The following is a 21,489-nucleotide window of genomic DNA, read 5'->3' as shown; positions in this document are numbered from 1 at the left end:
ACCTGGGGCTTGATCTTAGGACTCTGAGATCATGACCTGAGCTGAAGGCAGACACTTAACCAGCTGAGCCACCCAGGTATGCCTATTTATTTATTTATTTGATAGAAAGAGAGAGATACAGAGAGAGAGAGAGAGAGAAAACCAGCAGGAAGAAGGACAGAGGTAGAGGGAGACAGAGAATCCACAAGCAGATTCCCAGCTAAGTGCAGAGCCTGGTACATGGCTTGATCCCAGGACCATGAGACTGTGACTTGAGCTGAAATCAAGACTCGGCTGCTTGACCAACTGAATGACCCAAGTGCCCCTGAGCATATACCTCTTAGGAACTCTCTATCACTGAACAGAGTAAAAATAAGTTAAGAGAGGAAATGTATTTTTTTTTTTTTTGGGTGATTTAGTGCAGATATTTATGTAATACTTTACCTAAATATTTTTTTTTATAAACATATATTTTTATCCCCAGGGGTACAGGTCTGTGAATCACCAGGTTTACAGACTTCACAGCACTCACCAAATCACATGCCCTCCCCAATGTCCATAATCCCAACCCCTTCTCCCAAACCCCCTCCCCCCGGCAACCCTCAGTTTGTTTTGTGAGATTAAGAGTCACTTATGGTTTGTGTATTTTTAACTGACTGAATCATGAACAAGGCATTCAAGTATTCTTTATTCCTCCATTTATGTCATTTTCATTTAAGCTTGTAGGCCCTGTGTTGTCTAAGCAACATACAAGAAATATGACAGGGGTAGAACAGGTTGCTGTGATTCAATTCATTGCATGTATTTTATCTTCTCTTTAGGTGGTCCATGAGCTGGAACTTTATAACACTGGCTATTATTTAGGCATGTTCATGAATTCTTTTGCCGTTTTTCAGGTATGTTTAATTTGTTACAGACTTTGAAAAGATATTAATATCTTTTACTATTGCAAACACTTTCAGAATTAATTATCTGGATTATGAAATGTTAACCTTTTACTTAAATGTGTTGCTGAAGTGGAGTGTTATATAAGTGTAATCTGAAATGGAAAGATAATTATCCTTCCAATTTTAAAAGCAAATGGAAAAAGTGTGTGTGTGTGTGTGTGTGTGTGTGTGTGTGTTTCTGTGTACGGAAAGGGAGAGAGAATGCTCATGTACATATGTAAATTCTCAAAAATGAGATAGAGTAAAAAAACCCTTTCACATGTGCATAAAAATGAATGCACAAGAGTGAATTAAAAGTATGGGAGACAGCTGGGACATTTTACAGAGCATTTAAACTTATTTTTAAAGAAAATTAAACTTGTTCTTTCTAGGAATGTGGCCTCTGGGTATTGACGGATGCAAACCTTTTGAAGGATTACATTGATGGTGTTTGTAAGTAAAACCTGGCAGTGTGCTTTTAAGTATTTAAGTCTTTTAGGTATTTAAAATTATTCACATAGGTATGAATACATTCTGGTTGGACATGGATATCATGATTTTCATTTTCTGTTCTCTTACCCTAAAGTCTTTGGTGTTTAATGTTCATCTGAGCCGTGACATGGAATGTTTGTCTGGGCTTCTATCTAGATTTTTGAAATGAATGCTTGCTATTTTCTCTCTGTAGTTCTTTGGGATGGTTATATTTTTGGACATATTGGAAGATCCAGTGCTTCCAATTTGTATTGAAAACTGTGCATAAATGAGAATGGTTAACTCTAGAAGTTGTTCTCTTTTCTTTCAGGAAACCTCATGCTAATGTCATAGTTTCTATCTCTGAGTTCCCTATGCCTGTCGGTTGTTCTCAGTTACTCCATACTGACCCTAGGCTGTCCAGCTTTGGGTTGGTTTTCAACACCACTGGATACCTGAGCCTCTGTCTTGAAGCTAAAAAGATAATTTTATAGCTTTAAAATTTTTATGAAGTCATTATGATCTCTATGTATTAAAGACAATATGGTACAGTTACTTTCTTCCTATAATCATCCATCTTGGACATCTTCTAAGCAATGTTTTTCCATTCTCTCTTTGCCAGTATCAGCTTTTACCTATCTTTGTTCATCTTATGAAATCCTGATTTCCACTGTAATACTCATTCTGTTGTTAGTTATACTCATCGTATCCTTTACCTTTTCCTGAGAACTTTCTTCTACCTTTCCACCTCCCCCACAACATAACAGAAGAAACCTGATACTCTTACTAGGATACTGTGTCCTTAGAAACCTTCTCAAGTGACTGACATTAATTTTTCTGCTTCTCTTCTGGATCAAGTTTCCTAAGTCCCTAGTGTTCGGTGTTCTCTTGAGTACTTCAGTGTCACTGCTCAGCAACCCTCAGTTAAGAGCCATTTATCATTGGAAGCTCAAAAATTTCCATTATAGATCCTTCAGCCAACATTTAGGTCCCCTACTTTCCCTTTCCTTCTGTGTGCATTGAAGACTCTCACAAGATATTCGAAGTCTTACTCTTATTGTCATCCTGAGGATTTGACGTCTGTGTGGTTGATCCATTTAATGTGTACTGTCTTGCAGTCACCACGATGGCTGTCAGTAGTTACTCAAGGCCATTTTATTACTGGAACTCTGCTCTACTTTTAGAATTCAAATGCCTATCCTTATACCTTGTATATTCCTTTGCTCCCTTTCATTTATTGAATATTTTTCATTTTATTTTATTTTCTTAAGATTTTATTTATTTGAGAGAGGGAGAAAGAGAAAGCACGATGAGCAGAGGGGAGGAGCAGAGGGAGAGGGACAAGCAGGCTCTCCGCTGAACAGGGAGTCTGATGAGGGGCTCCATCCCATGACCCGGGCATCATGACCTGAGCTGAAGGCAGATGCTTAAATGACTGAGCCACTCAGGTGCCCCTATTTTGCATTTTTTTTGAAATAGTTTTAAACTTACAGAAAAGTTGAAAAAAAAATAGAAGTAGATGATAGAAACAGAAAGAAAGCTTTTGGTGGAATATGGGTCAGGATGCAGTGTTATCGCCTTACTAGATTACCTTTCCTTGAGAATTTGGAATCTACTGTTTCATGGTTACTTTAACAAAATTTAGTTATGTAAACAATTTGGAAAATGAAAACTCTTCCAAAAATGGTTTAGATTATATTGACTTTTCTGGAAATGTGTCATTTTGCCAGGCAACATGACTTTATTTTTAAGCTAGTTAACTAGATGATTGTAGCATCTTGGGGCTGGTATGACCAATGGTAATGATCACTAGGGAACTAAAAAGAGAAGAGAAAAATTGGAGGGAACTTTAAAAACGTGATTTAATTTGTTTTTTTTTTTTTTTTTTTTCAGCTGTAAGTAGTTTTTCAGGTATTGGTTGTACAGGCAGGGAACATTTTCCTTTTTTTTTTGAAAGTTTTTGAGCTGCTGTAACTGGCCTCAGAGCCCTGGGTAAGTCACTTGACTTCAGGGGGTCTCAGGTGTCTTATCTGTAAAATGAGAAGGTTGAATAAGATGAACTCTAAAGTCCCATTCAGCTGAGAGGTGTTGCAGTCCTGTGGACTAAGTTTATAATCATCTGCTACAGTGACTTTTTCCCCAACCATTGTCAATATTGATTTTTAGATGACAGTGTTGAATTTCTTGAGAGGTTTGCGGAGGAAACTGAAGGATACTTGGTAGATTTTCATGACTTCTCTTCGGTTAGTAACCCACGTATCAGAAAGCATTTTCCAGAGACGTGGATTTGGCTAGACACCAACATGGGGTAAAGATTTATAATGTTCTTCGCTCATACCTCTTTTGTTTAGTGTTCATTTTAAATAAATTTTGTGTTCTTTCTAATGTTTTAAGTACAAATGTATTGTGATGAACAACTAAATAGACCAAGAGGTTTTTATTTTAGAATCTTTATTATATTTAAATGTAATGTTTGAGAAAGCCACAGGCAAATTGGGGCATTGAGAGTATCATTAAGAAGATAGACCATCTTCTAATGAAGGGTGTTTTTAACTTCCTTCAAGTTTCATGGTACTTGTTTGAGTAAATTGCTGAGAGTATGCTTATTGCCTTAGGGTGGGAAGCACTTGTAATTACTCTCTACCTTGTGGCTCTTTGTCAAACACCCCCATAAGCCACAGGAAGAAGGAGCACAGGTGGTGGGAGGATTCAGCTTAGTTGACCAACCCTGAGCTTTCTGGCCTGATGACTGAGCAGATGAATCATGCAATCTTCACATATTTTATGGTCAGCCATTTATGGAAACTTGAAATAAGACACAAGTCAAACCTCAAAAAAAAAAAAATAGCACTGACTGAGATACAGAGGGAAACTTCTATGCAAATTGACAAATAAATTGAGTTAAATTAGAAAATAGATACTTATTGTATATACAACATTTATGAAAATTATGGTCATTCTGAAGGTATAAACATTGTAGAAAATTTTTAGTGGTCTCTGGGTAAGGATGCAATGTTATAGCCTTATTAACTGAACTATTCCTAAGAATTTAGGATCTTCTCTTTCATGGTTACTTAAAAAAATTAGATATGTAAATAATTTGGAAAATTAAAACTTCTAAAAGTGGTTTAGGTTATGTTGACTTTTTTTGAAATATGTCAGTCCTTGGTGTTGTGATTTTAATTAATTAATTTATTTAAGTTTAGTTTTTAAAATTTTATTGAAATATAATGTATTATTTGCTTCAGGGGTACAGGTCTGGGAATCCTCAGTCTTACACAAGTGATTTTTATTTTTATCTTGACTTCAGTTCTAGGATTTACCAAGAATTTGAGTTTACTGTGCCTGATTCTATCACTTCTTGGGTGGCCACTGCTTTCGTGATCTCTGAAGATTTAGGTCTTGGACTAACAAGTTCTCCAGTGGAGGTAGTGTATTAAAGACCTACTTGCAAATGTTAAAGCTCCCAAAGCAAAGAAAGTGTCAACTCTTCAATGAATTTTCAAAATATGATTCCTTATGATGTTGATCACTGTCTAGCGATTCCTTAGCTTTTCCTTTTTGTATTTCGTTGGTTTTATACTTTAGAATGCGAGCTGTATTAAATTCCTAAATGTGCTACGTCCGAATTAAGATTTGGATAAAACTTCATTATTGACTGAATTCAGCTATTTCCAAAGGCCAGAAGAGAGGTAGTTTCTGTGTATTCCCTCTGCAAAGGATGGGCAGACCTTCTCAAGATGTGCTATGGCACCATTTCTGGTCAAATTGCATCACATGTTACTTCTTCCTTTTTTTTTTTAATTAATTAATTTTTTTCAGCATACACATGTTACTTCTTAAACCAGTCGCTGGCAAGAAGAATTTTATGAGCATGTCTGGTCTTAGACCAGTAGCTCTTACCTCTGTCATAACTAAAGTCCCCTTTTTATAACAGATACTTTGTTTTCCTCTTCCCCATCTGGAGTGAAAGTCATGGGAAATATGGTATACTTATATACTTAGTTAAAAAAAATCAATATGATGCCTAAAGTGAAATATTAAGGAAAAATTAAAGGAAAGTAATGTGTAGTAAAAAATATATATATATATATTACAGTATATAAGTGGTCAGACGTAGCTGTACTAGACGGCATAAATCTTCAAATATTTACTCCATGCATATAGAAGCACCCTGTGTGTAACAGCTGCAAGTGAAGTTTGATATGTATGTATTGTTTTAGCATCTCAAAAACCTTGAGTGGTGCTGCCTGTGGTGATGTCAGTCTTTGAAACCATGAACAACTTTTGGTAAAGTCACAAACAAAACAAAGTGTGGTCTTCTGTTGATTTACAACATAGTTGTATTTGCAAAAAATTCAGTGTGTATTGAAAAATGCTTTGGGTTTACATATAAGGTGGAAATAGCTTGTAAGTTCAGATCATTATAAGCAGGTACTTTATGGGAATGTCTGAAGAGATATTCAGGAATCATGAGGGATGGGGGACACTTTTTCATTGTCTGAGACTGTCCTGAGCGTCACAGACTTTCACCCACTACCCTTCAATCATTGTGACAATCTAAGACAGTTCCACAACTGTCTACGTAAACCTCTAGAGGGAATTACTGCTGCCAGTGGCAACCATTGGCCTAAACTAATAAAGATTTATTTTCAGAGGTGGGGTAGCGGTTCAGCTTCCCTATAGCATTTGGCGGCTGACAATCTCAGAATTGGGTCACCAATGAGAAAGTACATGCACGTGTATATGTCAGAAGGTAGTAAGCAGCACATCATCTAGACTTTGCACATGAGTCTCAAACAGGGATGTTGGATTTGGCAAGTGGCTTTTCAAGCAGATGGCTGGAGTCATAATAGCATAGTAGGTGAGAAGCTTGGCTTTGGCATCAGACATGCTGGGGTCCTTTTCTGGCTTCTCCATTTACTATTGATGTGACCTTGTACTAGTTACAGAGATTCTGGACAGATTTCTTTTCTGTAAAGTATGAACATAGAACCTACCTCATTGGAGTTGTAAAGATTAAATGAAATAATTTGTGTAAAGTATCTATAAACTTTAGTGGGACTACATCAAAATTAAAGTTTCTGAATGGTGATGGAAACAACCAACAAAACTAAAAGGCAACCTACTGAATGGGAGAAGAGATTTGCAAATGACATATCCGATAAAGTGTTAGTATCCAAAATATATAAAAACTGATAAACTCTGCACCCCAAAACCAAATAATCCAATTAAAAAATGGACAGAAGACACGAACAGATATTTCTCCTAATAGACATCCAGATGGCCAACAGACACGTGAAAAGATGCTCAGCATTTCTCATTATCACAGAAATGCAAATCAAAACCACAATGAGATACCACCTCACACCTGTCAGAATGGCTAAAATAAAAAACTCAAGAAACAACAAGTATTGGTGAGGATGAGGAGAAAAAGGAACCCTCTTGAACCATTGGTGGAAATGACAATTCTTGCAGCCACTGTGGAAAACAGTATGGAGGTTCCTCAAAAGACTAAAAATAGAACTACCTTATGATCCAAGAATCACACTACTGGATATTTATCCCCCAAATACAACAACATTAAATCAGAGGATACATGCACCTGAGTGTTTATTGCAGCACTATCAATAATAGCCAAACTATTGAAGCAGCCCAAGTGTCCACCAATAGATAAATAGATAAAGGAGATATAGTATAGAAATAATAAAATATGGAATATTATTTGGCCATAAAAATGAAATCTTGCCATTTGCAACAGCATGGATAGAGCTAGAGAGTATAATCCTAAGTCAAATAAGTCAGTTAAAGAAAGACAAATACCATATGGTCTCATTTATATGTAGAATGCAAGAAACAAAACAAATGAGCAAAGGAAAAAAAAGACAACCAAGAAGCAGTTTCTTTTTTTTTCTTTTTTATGTATTATTTTTAAAAAAGATTTTTATTTATTTGACAGAGAGAGAGATCACAAGTAGGCAGAGAGGCAGGCAGAGAGAGAGGAGGAAACAGGCGCCCTGCTGAGCAGAGAGCCCCATGTGGGGCTCGGTCCCAGGACCCTGAGATCATGACCTGGGCAGAAGGCAGAGGCTTCACCCACTGAGCCGCCCAAAAGCTCCCCCCCCCCCCCCCCTGCCAAGAAGCAGTTTCTTAACTATTGAACAAACTGGTAGTTACCAGAGGGGAGATGGGTGGGGGGATGGAGGAAATAGGGAATGGGGAGTAAAGAGTATGTTTACCATGATGAAAATAAAATAAAATAAAAAGGTAAAAAAAATAAAGACCCTGGATCCGAGTAGGCACTTAATTAACTAGTTAAATTATGTTAAATAACATAAATCACATTAATTCATCAACATTGACTTGGAATAAGTTGGCTGTTTGTTTTCCATTGATAGGCAAGTGGACATTTCCATGTGGAATTATAGGCTTCACAGGTTTTGTGAGATTTGCTTTTAATTGTATGAAATGTGAAGCATTTTGACTTGAATAAAGTATGTATTTGTTGTGTTCTTTCCAGCTACAAGCCTTCCAACCATTTTTCATATTTTTGAATCTTCCCTACTCTGTTATCAGAGGTGAAGAATTTGCTTTGGAAGTAACCATATTCAATTATTTGAAAGAAGCCACTGAGGTAATATATTTAAGGTTTTGTTAATCATTCACACTTCAGGAAAGAATAGAGAAAACACACAGGGATTGGGTTGTTAATGTTTGGATGTCTGGGAATCTGAGCTTTTTATACATATTTTTTCAGTGATTTCTTCTACTTAATTAATGTCAAAGGTGAGTCTTAGCATCTACACGTTCTCTTTATTTCCAGCACAGGTTTTCCGCTTTAGCCGCATAAGTTCCTTGAGGTCTCTGAGGCAGGTCTTTCTCTTTCCTGCCTCCCTGTACTTTTTCCTCGTCCTCCCTGCTCTTGGAAGGGGTTGCTTCTTCTCACTGCCCTTCTGTGCTCCTTGCGGTTGGCAAGAACTTATTCAAGACCTGGCTTGAAGCTAGGATGCCTTTCCTCACCTATTCTGTTATGTGTTGTTCCCATGTTTATATAGTGTATTTGATTCTGAATACCGTGTGTTCAAAACAAGGCTTTGTTTATTGAGTCACGTGCTTTATGTTTCCTTAGTTAGTTCCCTGGAAGGCAGGATTAGGCCACTGTTGGTGTTGTGCTCCCTGTAGTACTAACCAAGTGACTGATTTCACCCCCCCCAGAGTAAATAGGGATTATTAATCTCATTATATGAAAATGGTACAATGTCTTTAAGCACTATGTTTATAAACTGTTACTTTAAAATTGTACTTAAAAATTTTTTGGGGGGGGGTAAGATTTTGTTTATTTATTTGAGAGAGAGAGACAGAGCACAAGTGGGGGAGGGGTGGAGAGAGGGAGAAGGACAAGCACCTAATGTGGGGGTTGATTCCCCGACCCTGGGATCGTGACCTGAGCCAAAGTCAGACACTTAACCCACTGAGCCATCCACGGCCTCTAAATTGTACTTTTTTACCTAGTCAACAATTGTAACATTGTAAAGAGCAAAAGATCTGGAATCAGAAGGCCAGATTCAATGTCTTGCTCTAACACTTACCAGAAAATAAGTTAATAGTAGTTTCCTCACCTGCAAAATGGGACTAGTAATTATCCCTACAGAAGATATTTTGAGAAACAGATGAGAAAATAAATGGGAAACAGTTCATAAAGTGTAAGTCCTAGATAAATACTGTTCTTGGTAAGATTTGCAACTTTGACATACTTTACTAAATTTTACAACCAACATATGCTTCAGGACTAATGTCTACATCATTCTTTCCTTGGAATAATTTTTTTTTTAAAGATTTTTTTTTTAAGATTTTATTTATTTATTTGACAGAGAGTGATCACAAGTAGGCAGAGAGGAGGCAGAGAGAGAGAAAGGAGGAAGCAGGCTCCCTGCCAAGCAGGGAGCCCGATGCAGGACTCGATTCCAGGACCCTGAGATCATGACCTTAGCCGAAGGCAGAGGCTTAACCCACTGAGCCACCCAGGTGCCCACCTTGGGATAATTTTAGCAGAGACTCTCAGTGGATGTAGTAACACTTCATCATGTGTGTCTTAGGTTTTTCTAATGGGACCGATGTCTTAAGATGACACAGTTAAACCAGGCTTGTGGCAATACCATAACATGAAATAACCTTTCTGGGCCATCCTTCCCCTCAAAGTCTTCGGATAATAACAAAATTTAATGTTAGTAGGAGTTTAATATTAGAAACGGAACTGAAGGGTGCCCTTTCTCCATACATCTTGAGGTGGAGGAGGAGAGCATAGAGAAATGACGTTTTCCCTGATAACCCTCTTGTCCTGTTCTTGGCTGCATCTGTCTCACTTTCCTCTCATCTTGAGCCTCGCAGATTTAATAACCTTTACTGTAGTAATAAAGCAACACTTTCCTGAGGAGCATTTATTATGTAAAACTTTGATAATTTTCTTTCCAGGTTAAAGTAATCATTGAGAAAAGTGACGAATTTGATATTCTAATGACTTCAAATGAAATAAATGCCACAGGACACCAGCAGACCATTCTGGTTCCCAGTGAGGATGGGGCAACTGTTCTTTTTCCGGTCAAACCCACACATCTGGGGGAAATTCCTATCACAGTCACAGCCATTTCTCCTGCTGCTTCTGATGCCGTCACCCAGAGGATTTTAGTCAAGGTAAATATTTGAAGTCTCAAATAAGTGAGATGGAAATATATAATCAAAAGAGAAACAGAAGATGGTTTTTCTCATGGTTAAATTTGTTGTCAAGATCTAGTAGGTCATCCCCTCCACCCTCCTGGTATTGTGTGATTGTTTTCTCATCTGTGTGTAAAGATCTATAATATGTTTTGGAAGTAATTGCCAATTACCTCTTTAGCTTTATGGTATGCCCCTACAGCAAATCTCTTTTGCTGTCAGTTACATTTAAAAACTGTGTTATGTTGGAGTCCTGTTAAATGACCCCAAGTTGATATGTAGATTTTGAATTTTGGAATTCCTTAATACAGTTAGAAGAGATTTCATAAAAAATTTTTTTAATGATTTTATTTATTGAGAGAGAGAGAGCATGAGTGGGGCAGGAGGGGCAGACAGAGTGGGAGAAGTGAACTTCCTGCTGACCAGGGAGCCAATGCAGCACTCATTCCCAGGACCCAAGCCGAAGGCAGCTGCCCAATCAACTGAGCCACCCAGGCGCTCGATAGAATTTTTTTTTTCTTTTTTTTTTTTTTTTTTTTTTTTTTTTTTTCCGAGAAGGCAGAAAAAGACAACTCAGCCTTGTTGATAAGCACTTGTGTTCTGGGGTGAGACAGCCCTAGGTTCATATCCCAGCTCTGTCAAGTGTGACTTTGGACAAGGTATTTAGTCTGTCTTTGGATAAGAATAGGATTTACTCAGAGGGTTTTTCTCATCACCTTTTCATCTTCTTCTTTGCCATTTCATGAAATGTTTTGTTTACTCTAACTAGAAAGTAAACATTTATTAACAGATTTGAAGCAGGAATAAAAAATAGTAGGTATTTATCTAATTGTATACATACTGTGAACACAGCAGGCAAGATGTTTATCTTATTATTTTCATAAAGTTCTCTGTAAACAGAGGAGTTGAGATGATGTCAATTGATATTAATCGTGTTCCTTTTTTCCTACAGGCTGAAGGAATAGAAAAATCATATTCACAATCCATCTTGTTAGACTTGACTGACAACAAGTTACAAACTCTCCTGAAAACTCTGAGTTTCTCATTTCCTCCCAACACAGTGAGTGGTAGTGAACGAGTTCAGATCACTGCTATTGGTAAGAACACAGTATATCACCATCACTGCTGGTTTATTTGTATGTGACTACATACATATCTATTTTTGGATGCATTTTCTTATCTAGTCCTAATGAGAAGATGTTGCCAAAATTTTTAGTTGGTACCAACTGATGATTACAATAGAAAGAGTAGCAGATATGTGTCCTAGGCCAGTTCTTAATCACAGTGTGCATATGAATCGTGGGGATCTCTTCTAAAGGAAGATGCTGGTGTAGTAGGCCTGGGGTGGGGCCTTGGGGTATGTATTTCTAACAGGCTCCCAGTTGATGCCGATGCTTCCGGTAGATAGACCACTCTCTGGGTAGTAGGGCCCACTATAATGGGGCTGGAGGGAGGGGTTAGTTCTAAGAGCAAGAGCTTCTGCCCTCTGAAGCTCTCAACCACTGGTACATAATCAGAATCTTCTATGGAGCTTCATAAAAACACAGGCTCCCCTTGAAACCTACATAATCAGAATTTTTTAGCTATGGCTATGGTGCGTATATTTTGAAAAGGTTTCACAAGCCTTGTGAGGATGGAAGGTTGAGCGCTGTTTGCCGAGAGCAGATCTCTGTGTGCAGATAACCTTCAGAGCAGGAAGCGGCCCCCTGACTTCACCCTCTCCTTGTGAACTTCTGGCAACCCGAAAGTACTTTTTCGTCAGCTGTTAAACATAGCTTCCACACAAGCGCTTTGTTTATATAGCTGAGCTTCACAAATAACTGGAGGAAATGTTTAGATTAATGAAGATTAATGAATCTAAATAGTTCGTTAGGTTTTCAGGCTGTCAGGACCTAAGGCACTTTTTCAGAGGTTCTTTTAAATCTCATCTGTATGTGGAATGCTTTCCAATATAACTCAACCAACCAGTCCCTCTGGAGGAGACTTTTTGGGAGCCTTAGGTGTAATTCTTAAGAAGAATTAAATAAGCCCTCTACTTAGGCGAATAAATTCTCTCATAGTGTTCGGGTGCTGGGAGGTGCAGCATACATGGCGGGTGGGGGGAGTGGGGGGGAGGGCGATACTGTCCACAGGCTTGCGCGCGTGCACACACACACACACACAGGGAAGAAGCCTTGAATTTCAAATGTATACCACCACTCCTTCCTACGTTGGAATGAGTCTGTCTTTGGTTATTGAAATACTCTTGAGGTTTGATTTTTTTTTTTTTTTGAAGATTTTATTTATTTACTTATGTGTGTGTGTGTGAGAGAGAGCACAAGCAGGAGGAGCGGTAGGCAGAGGGAGAAGCAGACAGCCTGCTGAGCAAGGAGCCGGGTCCTGGACTCGATCCCAGGAACCCGGGATCATGACCTGAGCTGAAGGCACACGCTTAAGGCAGGTGCTTAACCTACTGGCCACCTAGCCCTCCCTCAGAGTGGGGTCAGAATTAGAACTCAGCCTCTATATTTCTGAAGTTTTACTTATTTCCCCGAGTCATAGTGTTAAAATGTGGGTAGAGGTGTCTTTTAAGCAGGGATTTTGTCTAATTTTATTTTACTAACTTTGAAGAATAGTAATAATCCTTTTTGATCCTGAGATTCATTGAAATATCTATATATATATATTTTAAATATTTTATTTATTTATTTATTTATTTGAGAGAGAGAGAGAGCACAGAGGAATACTGAAGGGAAAAACAGGCTCCCCAATGAGCAGGGACCCTGATGCGGGGCTTGATCCCAGGACCCTGGAATCTTGACCTGAGCTGAAGGCACACGCTTAACCGACTGAGCCACTAGGAGCCCCTCATTGACATATTTTTGCATGTTACTTCTACTTTGTTTTTGCTAAAGAGAACACACTGAAAAATGACACACTGAAAAATACTACAATCAGGCATTTTGCTGATTGCCCTGAAAAAAAAAATCATTTTTCAAGTGTTTATAGTGTATTAATAAGAAATCAGAGTGAAATTCTACTTTTGTGAAGAATACTACTAATAAAACATTTCTTTCCTATATAAAAATAATGGTTTCCTAATCAGTTCCTGACATTTTTGTTCAAGAATGATTTTTTAGGGATACCTGGGTGGCTCAGTCAGTTAAGTGTCTGCCTTCGGCTCAGGTCATGATTCCAGGGTCCTGGGATCGAGTCCCACATCGGGATCTTTGCTCAGCAGGGAGCCTGCTTCTCCCTCTGCCTACTCTGCCTGTTCTGCCTGCAGCTCTCCATGCTTCTGCTCTCTCTCTGACAGATAAATAAATAAATAAATAAATAAAAAATCTTAAAAAAAAGAGAGTGATTTTTAAACTTATTTTTTGCCTAGTGTATGCCACATCTTTACCTGCGGTAAACATCTGATTTGTCCTGTAATCTATGTGAGTTCATTGCCACTGTGTTATCAGTTATTTGACCAGTCTTCCTAAAAGCTCGACGTGGACTTTGTACTCTGTTCATCACTTCAATGTCAGCTGCCTTCTGTCCTCCGTGGAAGTGTCCTGGCCACCAGGACTATGTGCTGAATGTATGGAGTATCTTGTGCTTTCAGGAGACATCCTCGGTTCTTCCATCAATGGCTTAGCCTCACTGATTCGGATGCCTTACGGCTGTGGTGAACAGAACATGATAAATTTTGCTCCCAATATTTATGTTTTGGATTACCTGACTAAAAAGAGACAACTGACGGAAGACTTAAAAGAAAAAGCCCTTTCATTTATGAGGCAAGGTAAGCATTTTAGAAATATAGTTTCATTTATAAGTTAATTTCTTCCTCCCTCCCTCACTCCCCTCCTCACTCCTTCATTTCCTCCCTCCCTCCCTTCTTCCCTCACTTCTTCCTTCACTTCTTCCTTCCTTCCTTCCTTTCATTCTACCTTGGCAGAGTCCATATTTCAGTCAGTCCAATTTGTCTTTGCTATGTGACTTTAGGACTAGATGGTGTTGAAAAGTGCTACAAGTTCAAGCCGTGGGAAGCTGTCACCATTCTTCCTGCAGCTAATTGTCAATAACGGCTGCTAACACGTTAAGGAGTTATTGTCTCAAGGGGTTTTTATTTTCATAAGGGACCTGACATTTAAAGCTACTTAAAAATCTAGAGGACTGAGTGTTCATTTATTCATCACACCATTCATGGAGTACCTGTTGGTGCCTGCGTCAGCTCTGCTGCTGAGGAAACAGGAGGTCAGGGCATTTCTTCTCAAGGAATTCCCTGTCAGGAAAGACTGTTTGTACATACACACATGGGGTGTAGTGGGGCACGCACCTTCTCAGTGCATTTGAAGTGTCAGGTAGGTGGGAGTTAGGAGGGCACATTTGTACGGGGAGGCCCTGCTGGCCCCCCAGATGATGCCACACTGGTGGTTACTGTCCCAACACCTAGAGAGACTGACACCGTCTGCAGACACCAGATGCTTTGTGCCGTGTAAGTAACAACAGTTGTCATTAGCTGAGACCTTGTATGTGCCGGGCAGTGTTCTAAGAACTTTATACCTGATGTCTTATTTAATGCTCACAGTGTTAGTATTGTCCTCCTATTTTTACAGATGAGGAAACTGAGACACAGAAAAGTTAATTAACTTGCCCAAGGTCACACAGCAAGTGAGTGGCAGAGCTGGGATTTGAACTCACTCCCTGACCTCAGAGTCCAGCGTGCTCACCATTACACATGGAACCATTCCCTGACCTCAGAGTTCATAAACTTCATGTCCATACTTAGACAAAACAAAAACTTTTTTTTTTTTAAAGATGTTATTTATTTATTTGACAAAGAGAGAAAGATAGAGAGAGGGAACACAAGTAGGGAGAATGGGAAAGGGAGAAGCAGGCTTCCAGGAAGCCCGATGCGGGCCCAGTCCCAGGACCCTGGGATCATGACCTGAGCCGAAGGCAGGAGCTTAATGACTGAGCCACCCAGGTACCCCCAAAACAAAAGCATTTTTAATAATAATAATGTGAATTTGATTTCCTCAAATACTCCAAAGTTACAGGCTCGGCTTTGCACTTCCACGTTAGGGGACTTGTAGCAAAATCTCTATGTGGCTGAGTTTATCTGCACACAGTTTGGGATACCTGCTGCCCCTCAAACTCATGAGGAATAGAATGGTTTATGTAAAATGCTAAAAAAATAACCCCTTGTTCAGTGTAATCTAAAAATCAGGTCAATACTTCCCAACTCCTAAGTGTTTTATTTATTTATTTTTTTGGAAGGAATGGGTTACATGCAAATAGAGGCAAGCTGTTAGTGTTTTTGCTAACTTCTCCACAGCTAAGAATTAGAAAGCTTAAAGACACTATTTTGATGTGAGCTTTTCTTCCAGGTTCCCTCATTGTGTAGGGACTTGTTTATCCTAAACTAAATTTTATATTATAATGGTAATAATTAACCCTGTTTAAAGGCTTTCCAAATGTTTTCATTTAGTTCTTTTTTTCTCCTTAAGATTACCCATTTATTTATTTATTTGAGACAGCGCACACATGTGCGTGTGCGCGAGTGTGTGCATGATTGGGGGAGGGGCAGAGGGAGGGAGGTAGAATCTTAAGCAGACTCTGAGCTGAGCATGGAGCCCAACTAGGGGCTCAATCTCATGACCCTGAGATCATGAACTGAGCTGAAACCAAGAGTCAGACACTTAACTGACTATGCCACTCAGGTGCCCCATGTTTTCATTTAATTCTTACAAAAACCCTAGGAGATGGGTGTATTGATATTATTTCCATTTCACAGGTGAGGAAACTGAGGCACAGGGAGGTTACATAACTTACGCATGATTACTCCTGGGTGATCTGGTTCTGGAATTCATGTTCTTCTTCAGATCAATTGGAATAAGTTTACTTTGTAACATTCTTAGGTTGTTAAAAGCCATAACAGGATGGAAAATGTCCAGGAATTGGCCAAGGTGATTGAGTATGGCCAGTGTGCAAGAAGTCTCAAAGGGGCTTCTGATAAAATAGTAAGGGAGGGGGCGCCTGGGTGGCTCAGTGGGTTAAGGCCTCTGCCTTCGGCTCGGGTCGTGGTCCCAGGGTCCTGGGATCGAGCCTCATATCGGGCTCTCTGCTCAGCATGGAGCCTGCTTCCTCCTCTCTCTGCCTGCCTCTCTGCCTACTTGTGATTTCTGTCTGTCAAATAAATAAATAAAAATCTTAAAAAAAAAATAGTAAGGGAGGAACATGGGCTTCTATCAGGAAGGAGACAGCAGAGACACCTGAAGTGTCCAGTTAGAGCAGAATGAGCTGTAAGATGTGGGATCCATGAGGATGAGCTGGTGAGGGTCGAAAGCTCTCTCTGGGGTAGGCCGGCACGAACAAGGGCTGAGAGTGAGGAAGGGGGTTGTGAGTCAGGAACCACGTACCGCATGAGAGGACAAACTGGGGGAGACCAGGGATTGGAATCAGAGCTGAGGGGAAACTGAGTGTTGCCGTGGAGAAGGTGAGAGCGGTATATTTTCCCTCGGGTTCGAGCCAGGCCCCGCAGGCCTGCAATGTGGTTAGGTCTTCAGGAAATTCTCAGAGATCTACCAATTGGAACTTTCCATACAGAGCTGCCTATTTAAAATTATCCTCCTTCATACATGTATCTGTGGATCAGTCATATTTCAACGTATAAATTCAAGAGCTGCTTTTTTCAAGTTCTATTATAAGGTTTAAGAAGTGGTACCGAGTGTGCCATGCTAAAAAGGAAAACTGAGATTTCACACGTTGCCATAATGGTTATACTTAAGGAGCTGAAAAATATTTGGGATTGTCGTAATTCAACTGCACCTTTTTAAAAACAAGATGCTGACTTGTATTCAAGATTTGGGGTGACTGGCTTCAAGTAGAAAGTAGGTAGGAACTAGGCTGTTGCTTTATAATATGATACACATTCTTTGGAATAATTTAATAAAATAAGATAAAATATTTTAGAAAGTGCCCCATAATTCTGTATTTTATATGCTTTATGAATTATAATGTTGTCTAGCCAAGTATCAGTGCTTTAAAAAGACAGAATGAATTTTCTAGTTTGAACTCCTTAAGGAATGATAAAATGATAAATCATCCCTTAATTTGAGTTGTGTTCTAGATACTTTGCTCTGGGTTAGCAGAGGTCCTAAAAAATGAATGTTCCAAATCCTTTGTATGGGTTTTTTTGTTTTTCCCAAAAGGAGCGCTCGTCCCTCAGGCCAGCCCTAGCCAGGCTAAGCGCCAGCCTGCTGTATTTCAAAGCTGTTTTCCTGGGGGCTGCATCTCCTTGATGCTTGAGAGCCTTCCTCACCCTTGCTGGTTGTTTGAAGGTGCAGAGGGCCAGGGGGCAGAAAAAACATGGTTCTCTGAAGGCCGTATAGTCTTGCAAGCTGCTGTAGGCTTGAAGAACACTACTGCTGTGAAGTAGGCAAGCCTCACCTTGGGGGACAGGAGAACCCTGTGGTGACAGTTCCCACTGTGCATCCGGTCATACCTGGGCTCTGAATCCTGCCTCCTGCTTTGGGCCGGTTTCCCTTAGCCTTGTTTTCCCACCTATAGGATAGGGGTCATAAAGTACCCACTTCACGGGATTTGTTTTGAAGATGAAATAAGACATTTTAGCACTTTAACGCAACAAATGCCCAGTAACTGTTAGCTGGAGTGTATACAGTCAGTTGCATCTGACGGGGAGTTAGGGTCCGCAGTCAGCAAGTAATCCCTGTCCATCTGCCTCAGAAACAGATGTGAGGTTCTGCTCTTTCCATCCCATGGCGAATCCTTCTACTCACATACCATCATTGCTCAGCTGGACAACTCCAGTGGCTTCTTTTTACAAAACCTCTCTGCTTCTATGTTCATTCCCCTTCAATACAAGCTCCACATATAATAAAAGGGATTTAAAAAAAATTTTTTTTGAAAGTATTTATTTATTTGACAGACAGAGATCTCAAGTAGGCAGAGAGAGAGAGAAAGGAGGAAGCAGGCTCCCCACCGAGCAGAGAGCCTGACTCGGGGCTTGATCCCAGAACCCTGAGCCGAAGGCAGAGGCTTCAACCCACTGAGCCACCCAGGCACCCCTAAAAGGGATTAAAAAAAAAAGATTTTAATTATTTGTCAGATTGAGAGAGAGAGAGAGAGCACAAGCAGGGGAGCTGCAGGCAGGGTGAAAAGCAGGTTTCTTGCTGAGCAAGGATCCCAGTGTGGGACTGGATCCCAGGACCCTGGGATCATGACCATGAGCTTAACCGACTGAGCCACCCAGGGGCCCCAATAAAAAGGATCTTTTGAAAATGTTAAAATATGGTCACTTCCTTGCTTAAAATTCTCTAGTGGGTTCTGCAGCGGGTGACCTGGCCTTGGCCTCCATTTCTCACCTCACTGAGGCTGCCCCGTCTTGGCCCCCTCGGCTCGATCCGGAGCACTCCCTGCCTCCATGGTGCTTCAGGGCTCTAAGCTTGCTCTTCCTTCTCCTGGGACCCTCCCATGGCTGGCTCCTTCTCATCACTTAAGTAGTGTTTTCCCTCGCAGTGGCCTTCGCTTCCCATTTAGGAGCTCTCATTTCCTTTTCTTTCCGCACTTAGCATTATGTGCAGTGTTCTAAGTTGCCTGTTACCTGTGTAAGCTCCGTGTTTAAGCTTCTCACCATCATATTGCCATATGAGCCCTGCTTTAAATGCAGCCTGGATGAAGGAGTTACTGTCAGTATTCACTTCCTGGGGCCTCGGACTCCTCATCCTAATGCAGGGGCTGGGTCCAGAACATCTCTCAGGTACTTGCACAATGCCATGATTGTTTTAAACACTCAAGGTTCTATCTGGCCTGGGCCTTTTCTTAGGAGCTAGGCACAGGGGTCAGTGGTTTCGACTCACTTTCCGAGCTGGCGAGGTGGCTGATGGAAGTCGACACAATGGTGCTCCCCCAAATACATCATTTCACCCGCTGAACTCAATTTTTATGTTTCAAAGTCGTGGACAAAAGCTTCTTGGTATAATGATTTTCATTATGAAATCAGTTTCTCATTTCAGAGACTTTGTTTTTTCTTTTGCCATCACATTTGCCAAAGTCCTTTAAATACACTGTAGTTGTTTTTACTTTTTAAGAAATTAAAGTGGCTTTGGCATGAGTCATGATTATATTATTTAAATGTCATTTATGAACAGCGCATTGTTTTACTTAAATCATGCTTGGCCCAGGAGCCCTGTAACCTAACCCATTGTTTTTTTGGTCAAAACAACAGCTTCATCATTGAACGAAGTCTCTCTTGCTGTCAAAAAGAAAACCTGTAAAATGAAAACTGTTTTTGATAAGGACTGGAAATGCTGTTAATTAGAGATTTAAACCCCTTGTTTTCCTTGAATATTTAAAAATGGAACCTGTGGCTCCATTTTTGAAGTGAGACTCAGACCGAACCTTGTTGAAAACACATTATATTTATTTTCTGTTGAAATAAAAACAGGAGGGGTGCCTGGGTGGCTCAGTGGGTTAAGCCTCTGCCTTTGGCTCAGGTCATGATCTCAGATTTCTGGGATCAAGACCCGCATTGGGCTCTCTGCTCAGCAGGGAGCCCACTCCCCCTCCTCTTTCTCTGCCTGCCTCTCTGCCTACTTGTGATCTCTGTCTGTCAAATAAATAAATAAATAAATAAATAACATCTTAAAAAAAAAAAAAAGAAAAACAGGAAAAATAAGTTTCAGAATTTTTTTTTTTAAAGATTTTAAAAAATTTATTTGGAGAGTGAACCAGAGAGAGTATATGGGGAGTGGTGGTAGAGGGAGAAGGAGAAGCAGACTCCCATGCTGAGCAGCAAGCTTAACACAGGACTCAGTCCCAGGACCCTGAGATCAGGACCTGAGACAAAGGCAGGTGCTTAACTGACTAAGCCACCCAGGTGCCCCTAGGTTTCAAAATTCTGATGCTGCTCTGGGAGTCACAAGAATGGCTAGAAGCAATAGTGAAATTACTGAAAAACTAAAAAACCTGGGGAAGTAAGTTCTCGATCTCCGTATTCCATATCATACAGAGTAAGGACATTGATAATGATACTTTTCTTTTAGTACAGAAACTATTTTTATCAGCTTTTTATCAGAGAAAGTGAGTGATGGAGTCACAAGGAGCTGATTTTACTTCTTTTACTTATATGTAATTTTGACACTTGAGGTAAACCAAATCAAATTATGTTCAGGGTTTTTTTTTATGTCTTTCTAGTCTTTCTATCAATAGTATTTTCTTTTTTTATATATCATAATATATATATTATATAAGATTTTATATATTTATTTCACAAACAGAGATCAAAAGCAGGAAGAGAGGGAGGAGGTAGCTGGCTTCCTGCCAAGCAGAGAGCCCGATGTGAGGCTCGATCCCAGGACCCTGGGATCATGACCCGAGCTGAAGGCAGAGGCTTTAACCCACTGAGCCACCCAGGCGCCCCTGTTGACAGTATTTTCATATTTATTATGATAAATAGTAACTATTTTACATCCATGGCTACTCCAAAGAAAATTCATGACCCAGGAAATGTGTAGCTTTTTTGGCCTTTTATAAACAACAGTTCATGGGTCATTATCCCAACAGTCTCTTGACGGCTTCTGTATTTTAATTTTCAGAAGTGTCTGTTAATTCCTATTATACTATTGCTTTCTAACTCAAGAGCTATTCACGAAACTATGATCTTCAGGCAATACTCTTATTTCCTCATAAACTTTTGGAGGAAAGCATCTTAATACCTTTTCCACCTATTATGAAAATTTCCAGCTGAGGTGACTACACTTGAATGTTGAATTGTGTTAACCGTAAACGTCACGAGTCAACGGTGTCTTTTACTGCTTGTGGAGTGGTTGAGTTGCAGGAGAAGCAGCTGAGGGTTAACGATGCATGGCTGATTTAGGTGAGGAAGGCTGTCTCACAGGATATTCCTACTGGGAGACTCATATAAGTTCCTTTCTCTATGTCCTGATTCTCTCCTTTGTTTTGCCATGGGAGCAGAGCTGGAGATTTGGAGTCTCTGTTTCATCTAAACCAGCTCAAGAAATGCACTCCACAACTGGAGATTGTCTGAGTCCTCCCCCTCCTCCGGGCTGGCTGCCCCCGGTAGAGGAATGGTGTTAGTTGTTGATATTAATGGGGACTGTTGGAGGTCAGCCACCTGAGGGGTAATTTCCATAAGCAGTGATCTCATCTGCATGATCTCATCTCTCTGGTTTTACAATAACTCATACTTGGAACTGCAGTTGTTGACGTGATTTGGGGGCTTGGAAGCACATGGTCCTCTCTTTAGAAGCTGGTCGTCCTTCTCACAGAGACATTTCCTGTAGTGATGGGGGGTCCTGAAAGCTTTCTTTCCTTCTTTCTTCTCTCCTTTCCTATCCTCTCCACCCCTCTCTCTCTTCCCCTTTTCTGTCAGATTGAGTTCACAGTTAAA

The 21,489-nt window shown here is 40.0% G+C and overlaps 1 protein-coding gene across 2 annotated transcripts in view; it reads left to right on the top strand.

The window, feature by feature from the left end:
• The window catches only part of CD109 (CD109 molecule), a 136,360-nt gene that overhangs the window by 77,914 nt on the left and 36,957 nt on the right, over positions 1-21,489 (top strand). For both annotated transcript variants that reach the window (XM_045074785.1, XM_045074786.1), the window contains exons 16-23: positions 801-875; positions 1,298-1,358; positions 3,543-3,684; positions 4,687-4,804; positions 7,897-8,010; positions 9,849-10,067; positions 11,041-11,185; positions 13,678-13,854. In XM_045074785.1, the coding sequence (XP_044930720.1) occupies positions 801-875; positions 1,298-1,358; positions 3,543-3,684; positions 4,687-4,804; positions 7,897-8,010; positions 9,849-10,067; positions 11,041-11,185; positions 13,678-13,854 (1,051 nt within the window). The remainder of the gene's footprint in view (positions 1-800; positions 876-1,297; positions 1,359-3,542; positions 3,685-4,686; positions 4,805-7,896; positions 8,011-9,848; positions 10,068-11,040; positions 11,186-13,677; positions 13,855-21,489) is intronic.

This window comes from Mustela putorius, unplaced genomic scaffold (genome assembly GCF_011764305.1).
Source record: "Mustela putorius furo isolate JIRA1106 unplaced genomic scaffold, ASM1176430v1.1 tig00000135_pilon_pilon_pilon, whole genome shotgun sequence".
NCBI lineage: Eukaryota > Metazoa > Chordata > Mammalia > Carnivora > Mustelidae > Mustela > Mustela putorius.
Note: the sequence above shows the minus strand (reverse complement) of the source record. Positions and strands in the feature narration are given on the sequence as shown.